Here is a 13892-nt window from a genome sequence, read left to right on the forward strand (position 1 = left end):
CATGTCCATGCAACAACAACCGCAGTATTCATGCAACATGCTGACCAGTGAGCAAGCGACACACCACTAAAAATAAGGGAAGAAAGCCATACATGCAAAGAAAAAGATGACAGATCAAAGAGATTAGAGATCTGCTCCAATCGTGACCAGTTTTTAGATAGTCGACCATCATCCAGGCAAGAGATGTCTGTGAGGACTTTCACACTCCATACTAACGATTGCCCCAACAAATTGAACTTCTGAGATAAAAAAAAAATGCAGAAGACTCTTGCAACTATGAACTGAGCTGTTGGCAGGACAGCTTTCTGAGATGCCCCACCGTCAGCAATTTCTCTAGGTCCTCGAAAACTCCATGCAACCAAAATTCAAGAATTTCTACTGAATTAGCAACTGAGGCATCTTTTCCAGATCTGGAGGAGATTTATACATCGATTTCAGAGACACCAGAAAAATAAACTGACAGCAACCAGGAGAAATAGTGTAGAGTTAAGTGCTTCCAGCCTAATCCTCAGTGTTTCTCACAGTTCCACCAAATGTGATGATATTTGGCTCAATACCAATATCATGGAACTATAGACATATATCAATTGGCAACATGATAGCATAGGAGCCCTAAAGAGGTGTTGCTATGCAATTTTCAAATTCATAATCAATCAAAGAATTCTAGTAGAATGCCAAAGTATGAAATGCAACTAAACTGTTTCGACAACCATGTGAAGTTTCAACTCCCTCAGCCATTAAAGTGTGAATTTTTCAAGCTCAGAATCTGTAAATTTCTATTACGGTAAACTGCATATAGGTTGCTTAAGATAGGCATGTGAAGTTTCAACTGCTTCCACCACTTATATGGTTATATGGAATTATGGATCATATATTATCACGAAGCATAAATATGTGCTATAACAAATATACGCTTCACAGACAAATTTTCAAGCTAATGATTCATTAAGCAGCTTATAACAAACTTCATGACAATCAGGGCTGACAATAATTACCATTAACAGTTGTCAATATGTTAGCAATTTTCGATATTGTGTTAGCTAAGATCAGCACACAGGCATCCAAAAACATCAAATACAAATACCTGTCTGTACACACAAGTTTGTAGAACATGTTTTTTTAAAAAAAATATGTTAGCTTTTGATCTATTAATTGGTGACTAAAGTATCAGCACATAGGCTTAAAATTACCAGTAATACATCCCTAAGACACAAAGATATAATCTTATAATTTACTTTAATAACATTGGCTATAGTTGACGCGTGTTCATTGTTTCATGCAGAATTGGAGCACTGGTGCACATGGTAGCCCATAGGATGCACTACAACGTCTCCAAGAGAACATCCCAACTTCAAGCAAATGGCTCTTCAAGACTTTTAACAATCTTCTTTCTCAAATTCTGAGTGGAAATAGGCTGATAATAACATGATAGTACCATCAGTTATTTTATAAAATTCAAGAGACTAATGATGCGATATTGAGGTAACAAACAATACTAGCTAGCTAGTGCCAAAAGGTGGACCAGAAATAATGTTTAATGGGGGGGCACTGCAAGTGCATAGTATTTGCCACCCTGAACCACTGTCATAGACAGAAGCAGCCCCAACATATCAGTGACACAATCGTGACAATGACCATATTAAAAAGTGGCAAATTTGTTAATATCCCTTCTAAAATCTATACATGGTCGACAATAGAGGTAGATAAGGTCATGATTTGGCCAGCCCAATTACATCAATAACTTTAGTGCTAACTAGGACACCGCTACATCCAGACACTAGTTACCCTATGGTTCCCCAACTCATGCACAACTCATGTAATGACTATCAAAATAACAGCTATAGTGCCTACATCTTGTTTACTGAGAGGTAATCAAAGGCCTAGTGATCAAATAACAGGTAATCGCAATTGAGTACTAAACAAGATAACCATCCAATCCAGGCGAATTAGCAGGCAAGGACTTATGAATTGTGTATGACAGATTGACAGTACTCTATGTTGTGCGATGGAAGTGGTACACTGGTAGGCTAAGACCATTGCAAACCCTAGAACAAGTATCAACACCACCAAGGCACCAACACCCAGTAAATCACAATGCTGATCAGTTTGGTTACTTAAAGGCAGCTGGTTGACCGAATTACAATCCGAAGCAAACCTCCAATGAACAGCACTGACGTAAAGGTATTATGATAATGTTCCCACCTTGCATATGAGCAAGCAGAATGGTATCTGAACACTACAAATTCCGACTTAATCAAGAAACAATTCATCAAGGAAATGAGGATCGCTCTACAGCATTTCAATGTCCAAAACAAACAACTTAAGGTTCATTTTCCATTAATCAAGTACAACAATTAGAAGTTTTGATCATGCTAAACATTGTAAATGAAATGTGGGGGCATATCAGTTCCCATGCATGCAACAGATAGATGTCCCATATCAAATGAAAATCTTTAACTTGAGCTCATTTAGTCACGCACCAGACTAGGATACAGTTTCCATCAGCATCAAGGAATCGCTGTGAACCCACCATCGAACACAAATCCACGGTACACACCATCGCCGTACCCAGGAACACCATCCACCCAGTCCCACTTGCCACCGCTGCCCCCGGTCTCATCCTCCTCCCACATTGCAAGCTTCCCACGTACCCGCTTTCCAGCGAACCACACCTTCCCATCACCTCCAAACACCTTCACCTTGTTGTTGCCACCGGCAGCTGCAGTGGGCATTGCGTTGCCCTGTGAAGCAGCCTCGCAGAGGCCAGTGAAGCACCTGTACATGTTGGGCGGCATGCGCCCGGCTTCATCCCACTCCATTGTGGCCAGATCTAGGCGGAGGATGAGCACCGTGGAGCACGGCGCATCCATGGCGAAGGAGGACCTGAGGCCGCCGATCATAAGGACTCGGCGGCCGCCGGCCCCGGCAAGGAGGCGGGGGCGTTTGAGGATCTCGAAGACGTCTCCCCATGCGGCGCGCTCGACGGGCGCCCAGCCGCCGGTGAGCATTGCAAGCGGGCAGGAGAAGAGTTTCCACTGGTTGCGCCACGGAGTGCCGACGTCGCAGAGGGCGAAGACGGCTGCTGCGGCGGAGGCCAGTATGGGGCTCCGCGGCTTGGACGGCAGCGAGAGAGGATGCTTCATCCACTTGCCGGATCCGGACGGTGTGTAGGAGAGCGCGGCGAGCTCGGTGAGGACGAGCACCGTGCCGGCGGGGCCGGCGAGGACGGTGCCGTGGCGCGCCCACGCGGATCCGAGCGGGGGCAGGAGGCGGTAGGTACCCGCGAAGGGGTTGCAGACGGCGAGCGATTTGGGCGGGTGCGCGGGCGAGGTGGAGGAGGATGTGGAGGGGAGGGGCGGCGGGAGCGAGGTCGATGTGGAGGTCTCGACCCAGAGGTAGAGGAGGGAGGTGGAGGAGGCGACGGGGGAGAAGGAGTGGTAGGGGAGGAAGTGGGCGAAGGGGAGGCGGAGCCAGTGGCGGCGCGCGGGGTCGAAGGCGTGGAGGCATCCTCCGCCTTCGGGGCGCGGGTGGCGGAGGAGGAGGAGGCGCAGGGTGGGGAGCAGCGCGAGGAACTGCGCGGAGAGGGTGTCGTGGAAGAGGCGCGAGACGGGGCGGCAGACGACGGCGTCGCGCAGCTGGAGGCGGAGCAGCACGTTGTGGAGGGCGTCGGGCGGCAGGTGGTGGATCGGCGGCGGGGGCTGCGAGTCGGCGGCGGGGTCGGAGCCGGAGCCGGAGCCGGCAGCCATGGCGGATGGGTGGGGGGTTTGGTGGTGGGGAAGGGGAACAAACAGATGAGACCGAGGAGCGAGGAGGAGGAGAAGGGAGAGGGAAGTCTTCGGATGTGGGTCCGTCACCCTCGGTGTGCCAAGATGTCAGTGACACAGATGCCAATAAATATCCTTACATGTGGGACCCAGGCCCGTGGGCCATGGATGCCATTGAGAGAGTAGGTGGTGGCGTGCAGCTCACTTGGGCTGGCAAAGTGGGGCAAGAATGTGGCCGAGGACCCAGCTGTCTGCCGCGTTGGTTCCTCGGGGGGCTCCGGCCCCAGCTGCGTGGGTGGGACCCACTGGTCGGAACGGTGCGCCGTTTTCTCTCTCCTTTCTGAAGTCATCAATCACCTGAATGAAGAAGAAGCAAACCATCCATCTGTCGGAGACAGCACCATCGGAGTCGGTGACCATCATCCATCGGCCACCGCTTCGCCGGAGAAGGAATATTTGAAAGAACAAGAATCGAACTGAATGCTGCATACAGGGAATAACTAATGTGATGCTGTCAGAGACCACCTCCTCTTTTTATTTCTGAACCTTCTTTCGTCTGCTAAAAAAGCATGCGCTGTATGACTGACTGCTTGGAATTCCCAATGGTAATATAGAATGCAATGGTGAGTAGGAGTCAAGTAGGCTAGCCTAGCCATGCATGCGCATCCTCAAGAGGAGAGGAGGACACAAGCAGGAAGGGCCGGAGGAAGAAGACAGCGACGAGGCCGGCGGTCCACTGGCAGATCGAGTAAAAGCTGGGAGTAGCAGCAAATAACTCTAAAAGCGAGGGCATGCAGCCGGGTGCGTGGGCAGCAACAGATCGGTGAATAGAGAAATGGAAAAGAGGTGGAGGCGATAAGATAAAGAATGATTAGGGTGGTGGCTTTCGTGTGGAGCGCATGCTTATCGCGCACTCCCTCCATTTGTTTACTACTGCTAAGCAATTGCTCCTCCTGATTTATTTACACTTAATTAGCTTTCTTCTCCCCAGCAGCAGCAGCTAGCAGCTACCGTACCAGCTGCTGCTCTCAGATATGATCGATGGCCACCTGATCCAACTTATTGGTTGGTTTGGTTGACGAGGCCAGCGCCCAGGCCCAGCAGTAGGCCGGCCGGGTGCCTGCCGATTCAGCACTCACTCACTAGTAGTAGCTCGATCCGTCCCCGGCGCCCGGCCGGCCGCCCCGACAGCAGGCACCCACGCGAATAATTCCCCGGCCGGCCGTCACCTCACCTCACCTCGATCATGCATATGCATCTCGCTGCTGCTGGCCTTCACCTGCTGCACCATGGATCCGATCATCCATCATGGAGATCGTATCATCGCTGCCCGGACCTAAATTTTTGACCTACTTTTTTTCTTCTTCTTCTTCTTCTTCTCGCAATCCATCGATCACGGCAAGTACTCCGTGGTTTGGGTCGTCTGCGGCTTCATTTGTTGTGTTACCAAAGCAAAGCAATGCAAAAGGCGTGAGATCGATCGTCGATGCTGTCCCTTGTCATCTTCCCTCCAAAAGAAAAGAAAATAAATTAAAAGAAGAAGAAAAAAAAGCTTCCTGTCTCTTTCCCTCGTTTTTCTTTTCATTTTTGGATTCCAAAGAAACAAAAAGGAAACAGTAACCGCGACCGCGAGAGGGATGCTTGCATGATTATAATTATTAGGTATTGCTGCTTAGCTTCTTCTCATTTTTCTTGGTACGCATCTGCTGCCAGCTGGTGGATTCTATCTTGACAAGCCACAACGATACAGTTGATGTGCGCATGCATGCATGGCTAATGATGCATAGATATATATGCCATTCCAAATCCATGGTAAAATTCCAAGCACGCACACGACTAATACAAATTAGAAGCTAGCGAGGACTGCATGCTTGGCCGCTGATCATCAGAGCGGAGAGCCTGAGATGACTAGACAGCTAGCTAATTTGGTAGGATCGGACCATTGACGGACATAAATGGAGGAACACATGCACGCATATATGCAGACGACAAGCTTTTTGGCCATTCTTAATTGCATTGGTTTGATTCTTCAGTTCTTGACGTCTCTCCAGCTATAGCTTGCTAGTGCACCCTTACAAGTACTCCATTCGACTAGTAGGGGTAGCTAGCAAGCTAGATGGCGGTCGACGAGATGTTTCGTGGCATTGCAGCCTGCTTCTTTTCCAAAAGGAAAAAAAAAGGAGAACCGTTACTAGCTATACTTGGTGTGTTCCTTATATGGCACGCGTACAAACATGACTAGTATAGCACATCACAGATACATATAATTCAGGGTCTCAGAGAGTTCGTTCGTCGTTATTAGCTTGTCATCTGCAAATTAATGATGGTTTTTTTGTTTCTAACCGTATTTTATGATCACCGGCCATTATCACACTATACTGAAGAATGAAGGCAGACACACTGGGCCGGGGTAGGGGTTTTCCTGGTATAGTTCGTGGCTGCTAGCTACCTGCTGCAGATATATATGATGAGAGCCAGGCGAGTGAGTAACCCGGCCTCGTTATAGAAACTTGCTGCAAGGTGCATGGCAGTGACACTAGCTAGCTAGCTAGCCATTTTAAGATTGAGGAAAGAACAAATTAAAATGCATGCCTGCTGCAGTTTTCGTGGCGCAACAGACAGACAGTTGCCAGATGTGGTTCATCTTAGCTTCATTCATCAGGCGATGGATCGGACGGAATTGTCTGCTGCTGCTCCCTCTATGATCGATGTACGCAGCTTTATTTTTGCACTCCGTGGTCGTCGTCGTGGATTGCGCACATATACAATCGGCAACCACAACCAGCTGCAAAAGGCCTGCTTGCTTTATTATTAGTGAGTGTGCTTGGCACACCGATGAGAGAGCGATACCAGAGGTCAGAGAAGAGCTAGCTGGGGGGGAAAAAAGACGGTTGTAGCTTTTCATTAAAGATGCATGCAGTGGATCCCCCACTACGAGCGAGTGCATTGGCCGCACGCAACAAAACAATATACTAGGCAGCAACGATCGATCGATCGAGACCATCTTCATCCCTCTGCTTCTTTCTTCTATAAAACGCGGCACGAGCTAGCGTGTGTCCGGCACACTACTGCCGCTAGCTATTACCTACTAGCCTTCGATCACTCCCTCCTCCTCCTCCTAGCTACAAGTTCAATTCCATTCCATGGCCATGAACATGGACGGCAACGTTAGCAAGCTGGCCGCCGTCGTGGACGCCGAGAACCCGCGGCGTGCCCTCCCGTGCGGCGTGGACGACGACGACGACCTGTCGCAGCGCGCCAACTGGCTGCGCGCCGCCGTGCTGGGAGCCAACGACGGCCTGGTGTCCACGGCGTCGCTGATGCTGGGCGTGGGCGCCGTCAAGGCGGACGCGCGCGCCATGGTCATCTCGGGGTTCGCGGGCCTCCTGGCGGGCGCGTGCAGCATGGCCATCGGCGAGTTCGTGTCCGTGTGCTCCCAGCGCGACGTCGAGCTGGCGCAGCTCGACCGCGACGGCAAGCGCGGCGGCGACGAGGAGAAGGCGCTCCCCAGCCCCGTGCAGGCCGCCGCCGCGTCCGCGCTCGCCTTCTCCGTCGGCGCGCTCGTGCCGCTGCTGGCGGCGGGCTTCATCCGCGACTACAGGCTGCGGATCGGCGTGGTCATCGCGCTCGCCACCGCCACGCTGGCCGCCTTCGGCTGCGTCGGCGCCGTCCTGGGGCGCGCCCCCGTGGCGAGGTCGTGCGCGCGGGTGGTGGTCGGAGGCTGGGCCGCCATGGGAGTCACCTTCGGGCTCATGAGGCTCTTCAAAGCCAGCGGAATATGATCTATACCCTTTCCAACACACGCTTCGTGCTGGCGTGCGTGCCTGCCTGGCCTGCTACTAGCTGGTCGGTTGGTCGGTCGAGCTCATAGTTAGTTGTTCTTCGTGTTGTTGCTTGCTTCCTACGAGCAGCTCCTAACCATCAATCAGCATATCCCTAGTTGTTGCTTCTTCTATGCATGTATTCCTCGTGTATAGCCGGCCACCTGCTGCTGCTCCGATCTGATCTGCTGCTGCTGAATTATATGCAGTATATCCATAGGTTTACCATGCATGCATGTAATACTACTACTGATAGTACCACTACCAACCATATGCATGCATGCTTGTACTGGCCGAGCTCCACGCAAGAGTCTAAGACGCGACTATGGCATGCATGCATGTGTAAACACACTACTATACTAGTATCTATTCTCAAGTGTACTGATTAATCAATTTCTCTCTTATTCCTATATGAACGAACATCATGTCTTATTGCATGCCACCGGTGATCAACAAGTGAGTGCTGACAAATTAAAGCAAAGATAGGAGATATAGATGCTGGCTTGGCTCCACACTCCACTCGCCACTAGACGTACTACTCCATTGGCCATTGACAAGTCATGCCGTGTGCCACCCATCTTACTTGGCTTTCCCTAGCTCACACAGCTTATTCCAAGTTTTTCTTTTCTAATAATTTTACTATAGCTTCCCTCCCCCCTGTTTTCTTAAATGTTTATTTTAAAATGGTTTTCTAGTTTTTATTTCACAATAAGTTTACCACAAAACCTATATTTCAAGAAGTTTTTAGAAAACTTGTTTCTAGAATCTTTCAGGATAATGTTATCAGGGAAACCTTTTCTAGTGAAACACGACCCTTTGCTTTCGCTAAGAGCTACGTCCTCAATGTTATTGATTTCTTCGGTCATTTTCTGAATTTTTTATTAGAACATTTGGTTTCAAAATGGCAATAGTCATAGTCTTACCAATATTATTAAATATTCTAATGGAAAATACTAAAAATCATAAAAAAAATCCAATAACAATAAGTATATATTTTTTATCAAAGTGATTCTTGTGCAACCTTTCTTGTTTTCTTGCTCATCTACATCCAAGCACTAGGTCAGGGGCAAAGAAAGGCAAAATTTATTGTCGGTGAGCGCGCATCAGCATGCTCTCTAGTGTGTGACTGTTTACTTTAGAAGTTAGCTTAACAATATTGTCCTTACGACGTAAGATCTGTTTTTAAAAAAGTTGTGCATAGAAAACTTATAATTATCTAAAAAATAAAATTTTACATGGAAGAAAAAATATCAGAAAGGAAAACATGTGGCACACAAATTATTAGCACGATCCAAAAGTGAGGATAATTACCGAGCCTCGCTTTATAGAGCAGTATAGTAATATCGCCACGGAGTACAAATTAACTTTAAAAGACATGATCCCAAAATATGTGCTACCAAAGTCAAACTTGATCATCAAGTAGGCGTTGCCATTAGCATACACGCTTCATGCTCCCTATTCCTTGCACCAAGGTCTTCATAGCTAGAGATGGCAAAAAACCATGTTACATAACCTCAAGCAGCCCCCACCGTCTCCCTAGGAAGCCCTATGGAAGTGGAATAGTTTTTATTATTAAAATATAATAACATATATGTGCATCGACAATAAATTCAAAGGTGAGGGTGATAATGAGACATTTACATTGTGCAAGGAATGCAAATAGGGATAATATAAGCATCGTGGCTCCCCAATTGTCCTTTTTTTCATTTTATGAAATAATATAATGTTGGTCTCATCGAGATATTAGATTACTTATATACATGCAAACGAAGAGTTGAGTATCACAAAATACCCATACGATAATAATATATATAATTACCTATAAAAATTAAATACCAAATTAACTATAATAAATATAGTCTTACAAAACTACTGTAAATTCAATTTTCATTAGATGTTATATATATTTTAGGTTATTGGAACGATGTATAAAGTTAATAAAATGAACTAGAGTGCCATGCTATCATAATTAATTAGCTAATATTAATTACCCTTGCTTCGTTGATTTTTATCTAGAATGGATCATAAAAATTGTTTGTCGACGGAAGTACTACGTGACTTAAACTTAAAAGGGAGTGGCTGAAAAGATCAACATATAAAAGGCATCAAAATTCGTTAAAGGGGGTGTCAAAAATCAAAATTTCTCCTGTTAAAGGCCGGTCGCCCAGTCCCTAGTGGTGTTCAGCCGTTCAGGTTGGGTCGGTCCAAGAACAAGGTCTCGAACCTCCGATTGCCGATGGATCTCCTCTCCGCTGCGTACGGCGCTCCCTCCGACGAGGACGACGACGAGCCGCTCTCCTCCCCGCCAGTCGCCACCGCGCTCACCTCCTTCGCACCATCTCCCGTGAAGCGGCCGCGGTGGGAATACCAACCATACCTCCCTCCACCCCCGTCCTTCCCGCAGCCGCCCCTGCCCAACGCAGCGCCGCCGCTGACATCTCAAGCCAGCGGCAGGTACGTCTCCAAGAGGGAGCGCGCCCTCCTTGCTGCATCTCGAGCATCCGTGGACGCCGCATCGATCCTTCCTCCGCAGACAACAGCAGAGGTCGATTGCTCAGGTGAACATTTTGGCCCTCTTCGCAGCTGGTTGGAAGCGAAAATTGCTTTCCATACGTCTACACTGATTTATCCTAGTAAAATTCGTCCTGGGATTCTAATTCTCACATGGGAAATACACTCATGTGCGCAGCTTCACCAAACCGCTCGTTGAGTTTAGAATATTTTTGTGTGATTGGTTTTGACATAAATTGATTTGACAATAACGCATTGCATTCCAGAATGAATTTAGTCTTTTGCATTATTAGATGTCTCAAATGGTTTGAAATTTTTGGAGGAATTGTTCAGATCTTGGATAAAGGCTAAGAAAAAGCTTGTGTTACCCATTACTGTGCGAGAAAGCCAAAATGCTTCGTCTCAAGACTCCACTTTTTCTGTTATCATGATAATTTCATGAGGAACTAGTTTATAAGAGTGATGCTTCTATACTTCAGGTTTTTCTTTGGTTATGTTGCTTGAACAGCCCTGTTTTAATCTTCACTGTAACATCTTGTTGCAGTTGGCTCCATCACTGATTCAAATCTGCGAGCTGGCATTTTGCATTCCTTGCGATGCCAACCAAAGCCTGGATCTAGCAAAAGTTTGCCTTCGAAGCTCTCGGTTTCTTTGAAGGGTCACACAAAGGCAATAAATTGTATAGATTGGTCGCCAACTCATGGTCAGTAATTGTGCTTACATGATACTGCCTCTTTGCTGTTCTGTTTGACTTACATTATCAACATGAGTATGGTATTGGACCTGGAGTTGTGTATTGGGATATCAGGAAAATGGAGACATTGTGCAATGGTTATCACACAAGCCATTGCAAATTGGGGTATGCAAACAGGTATACAATAAGTCGGTTATAGTCAAGAAAATGGGGGTAACCAACATGGGGGAAATGGGGAGAACTGTTATAATAACGAGGAAACAAAGCAGGCGCTGTGCTGCGCTGCACTGCTGCCCTGGTATTGATTTTTTTTTACCAACATTAGTGATATAAATTGGCAAAATATTATCTGTAAATTTCAGGCATGAGACCCTTGTTTTAAAAAAAATGCTTCAAGAAAACAGAAGCATTAGAAGTTGCACAGGGTCTTTCACCAAATGATCATGTACTTCTGGGCTAACATATTTGACAAGTTTTCAGGTGGCATCCTCAATGTTCTCTATAATCTTGCTACTAGTCATAGTAGATTAGCATTGAGCCAAGTAAACTAACTATACAGATAATGATGCTGTGAAATGCATTGGTGCATGGTAATGTTGTTCACTAAGAAGGCCATAGGATTAAATGACCATTATGCAATTCTAATCTTGTGTGAGCCAAGATATGTCACCTCTACTAACCCCTTGCTCTTCATATTGGATTTTGTACTGTTGTGGAAGTTCTTACAATTCATGTCCCTTGCTAATTTAATACTGACTGGGGATGCTTATGAAATATCATATTTGGCAAATATCTCTATGGAATCAAAAAATTCCAAATAGAATGATCTTAACATAAAATAAAATCCTCGATGTGAATTTATCCTTGCTTCTTTCATCCATACTTTTATGACATACCAGTCATTGGTTTGTTTATTTCTTTACAGTGATAATAGGTCCTGATTGAAATCTTACTGCATTACTTTGTCTAGTCTAGTAGTCTTGGACAACAAACAGGAGAAATTATCTGAGGAAGTTTGACATGGGTGGGACAGATAAGTGGCCAATAAAAAATTGTTAGTAAATTTGACTTCTTTTGAAATGTTAAGCTGTGTTGATATCTACATTCATTTGTAACTTGATGTTTACTTAAAGAATAACAAGGGAAGGAGATTATACGTGGTAGAGCATCAATATAAGAGCTCATTCTACAACCACAGAACCCACAGAAACTGCAATAATTATCGGTGTGTTATTATTAACAGGAACCATGAACAAACTTGTTTTTTCGAAATAGATGTCTTGGTTCCTTGTTGCTTAACTCAAAAGATATAAGTTCAGTTCCTTTTTCTGTCCTTATGCTCCACTATTAACTAACAGTGTGACGCACGCGGCGATCTGATAGTAAGTATCAATTAATGAGATGAGTTGATAGTTGGTGAAATCACCAGCTTCAAACTTTGTTGGTAGGTTGATTGAGATATTACTTTTAGACATACACTAATCCTAGGATGATTTTGCATAGTTTTTATTGATAATAAATTTGACCAAGTGAGAAGATGCTCATTTTTTCTTTTTGGGGGTGCAGCACATCTACTCACTTCTGCTGGAATGGATCATACAGTCCATGTATGGAACGTATGGGACAAAGGGAATACTACTGCTCGTGTTTTGAAGCATCACACTGCTGCTGTAAAGGATGTGAGGTGGTCCCCTCATGGCCTCTCTTTGCTTTCTGGAGGGCTTGATTGTTCCTTACAGTTAATTGATGTTGTGGAGGGAAAGGTAATCAAAGTATTGAAGGAAGATCAAGCTGTGGAGGTTATCAAGTTCAACCCAAGTAACCCCAATCTCTTCCTATCTGGTGGGTCCAAGGGTTCTCTTAGGCTATGGGATATTCGAAGTGGTCTGGTAACAAAAGAATTTCATAGAAGTCTTGGGACCATCCTTGACATCGAATTCAGTGCTGATGGGAGACAGTTTATCTCTTCAACGGACACAACCAGAAGCAATATTAGTGAGAACACTATAATTGTCTGGGATGTCCTGCGACAAGTTCCTTTATCTAACCAGGTAATAGGTTTATAATTATATTACTCTTTAGAGGGTGCCTGCATCAATGTGTGTGTACAACATGTTAAAAAAAAGGTATAAAATAAATCCTTTGTTTGAAAACCCAGTTAGTTTTTTCCCCCATAAATTAAAGAATAGCAGTCATCTATGCAATTTTCACTTGGATACTCTGCATTGATACATAGAGCTTGAATATAGAGATTCAGCATATTCATGAGAACATATTCTGACATGCTGCAACACTGGGACTGGAGCATGGACAAACATATTCTGCACACTCTGATACAATGATTGAGAAATAGTGAAGGTGCATTGTTCTCTGTGAACAAAAAAGGTACAGGCCCATAATGACTGATGTCAAATCAGATAGTGAAATGACTGGTTAGCCCAGGGAATATATTGTTCAATAATAGGAACTGGATCCTACCTGCAGTGTGGAAGCTGACATAAATCACCATTGTATTCACAGGTTTATACTGAAGCATTCACATGCCCATGTGTAAGATACCACCCGCATGAAGCTTCTTTTGTTGCGCAATCCAACGGGAACTACATTGCGATTTTTTCAGCAAGGCCGCCCTTCAAGCTGAACAAGTATATGCGGTTTGAAGGACATGGAGTATGGGGTTTCCCGATAAAGTGCAATTTTTCTCTAAGTGGAAGAGAGCTTGCATCCGGCTCGTCAGATGGATCCATTTACTTTTTTGATTATAAATCCGCAAGGTGTTTGCGGAAAATAGAAGCATTCAAAGAAGCCTGCACTGATGTTGTATACCACCCTGTAATACCAAATGTGATTGCTTCATGTAGCTGGACCGGTGAAATATCTATTTTTGAGTGAGATAATATAATGCTCGGTACGGAAGTAATGTTGAGTGTTACACGGCAAACTTTTTCTGCTCTTGTGATTCCGCCCCCCCATGCCGAGAAAGACTGAGCTATATATGATGTCCAGCGTGCAATGCAAGGGATCAATGTGTCTGCCATGTTGATCCCTTGCTCGGTTGAAGCAAGAGACTGACTTGTTGACAACAGATCTGCCATGCTCGCG

General features: G+C 45.6%; 3 protein-coding genes across 3 annotated transcripts; 2 read left to right on the forward strand and 1 right to left on the reverse strand.

Annotated features, from left to right (window-relative positions):
- Positions 1-1125: 1125 nt before the first annotated feature.
- On the reverse strand, positions 1126-3856 carry LOC112901694 (SKP1-interacting partner 15). The gene is made up of 2 exons (XM_025970655.1): positions 2481-3856; positions 1126-1414 (listed from the first exon to the last, which is right to left on the reverse strand). Exon 1 carries the CDS (start codon positions 3744-3746, stop codon positions 2508-2510), a length of 1239 nt encoding a protein of 412 aa, XP_025826440.1. The 5' UTR covers positions 3747-3856; the 3' UTR covers positions 1126-1414; positions 2481-2507.
- A 2946-nt stretch (positions 3857-6802) lies between these two features.
- On the forward strand, positions 6803-8010 carry LOC112900117 (vacuolar iron transporter homolog 5-like). Its single transcript, XM_025968859.1, has one exon. It carries the CDS (start codon positions 6908-6910, stop codon positions 7544-7546), a length of 639 nt encoding a protein of 212 aa, XP_025824644.1. The 5' UTR covers positions 6803-6907; the 3' UTR covers positions 7547-8010.
- A 1738-nt stretch (positions 8011-9748) lies between these two features.
- Positions 9749-13739, forward strand: LOC112900069 (WD repeat-containing protein 25). The gene is made up of 4 exons (XM_025968797.1): positions 9749-10143; positions 10641-10799; positions 12357-12841; positions 13311-13739. Exons 1-4 carry the CDS (start codon positions 9822-9824, stop codon positions 13680-13682), a joined length of 1338 nt encoding a protein of 445 aa, XP_025824582.1. The 5' UTR covers positions 9749-9821; the 3' UTR covers positions 13683-13739.
- Positions 13740-13892: the final 153 nt, after the last annotated feature.

This window comes from Panicum hallii, chromosome 7, assembly GCF_002211085.1.
Source record: "Panicum hallii strain FIL2 chromosome 7, PHallii_v3.1, whole genome shotgun sequence".
Taxonomy (NCBI): domain Eukaryota; kingdom Viridiplantae; phylum Streptophyta; class Magnoliopsida; order Poales; family Poaceae; genus Panicum; species Panicum hallii.

Bases quoted from the DNA above. Each gene is read 5' to 3' on its own strand.
- LOC112901694 (XM_025970655.1), bottom strand. From the start codon at position 3,746: ATGGCTGCCGGCTCCGGCTCCGGCTCCGACCCCGCCGCCGACTCGCAG.
- LOC112900117 (XM_025968859.1), top strand. From the start codon at position 6,908: ATGGCCATGAACATGGACGGCAACGTTAGCAAGCTGGCCGCCGTCGTG.
- LOC112900069 (XM_025968797.1), top strand. From the start codon at position 9,822: ATGGATCTCCTCTCCGCTGCGTACGGCGCTCCCTCCGACGAGGACGAC. The intron at 10,144-10,640 runs GTGAACATTTTG...ATCTTGTTGCAG, and splicing joins AGCAGAGGTCGATTGCTCAG to TTGGCTCCATCACTGATTCA. The intron at 10,800-12,356 runs GTCAGTAATTGT...TTGGGGGTGCAG, and splicing joins AGATTGGTCGCCAACTCATG to CACATCTACTCACTTCTGCT.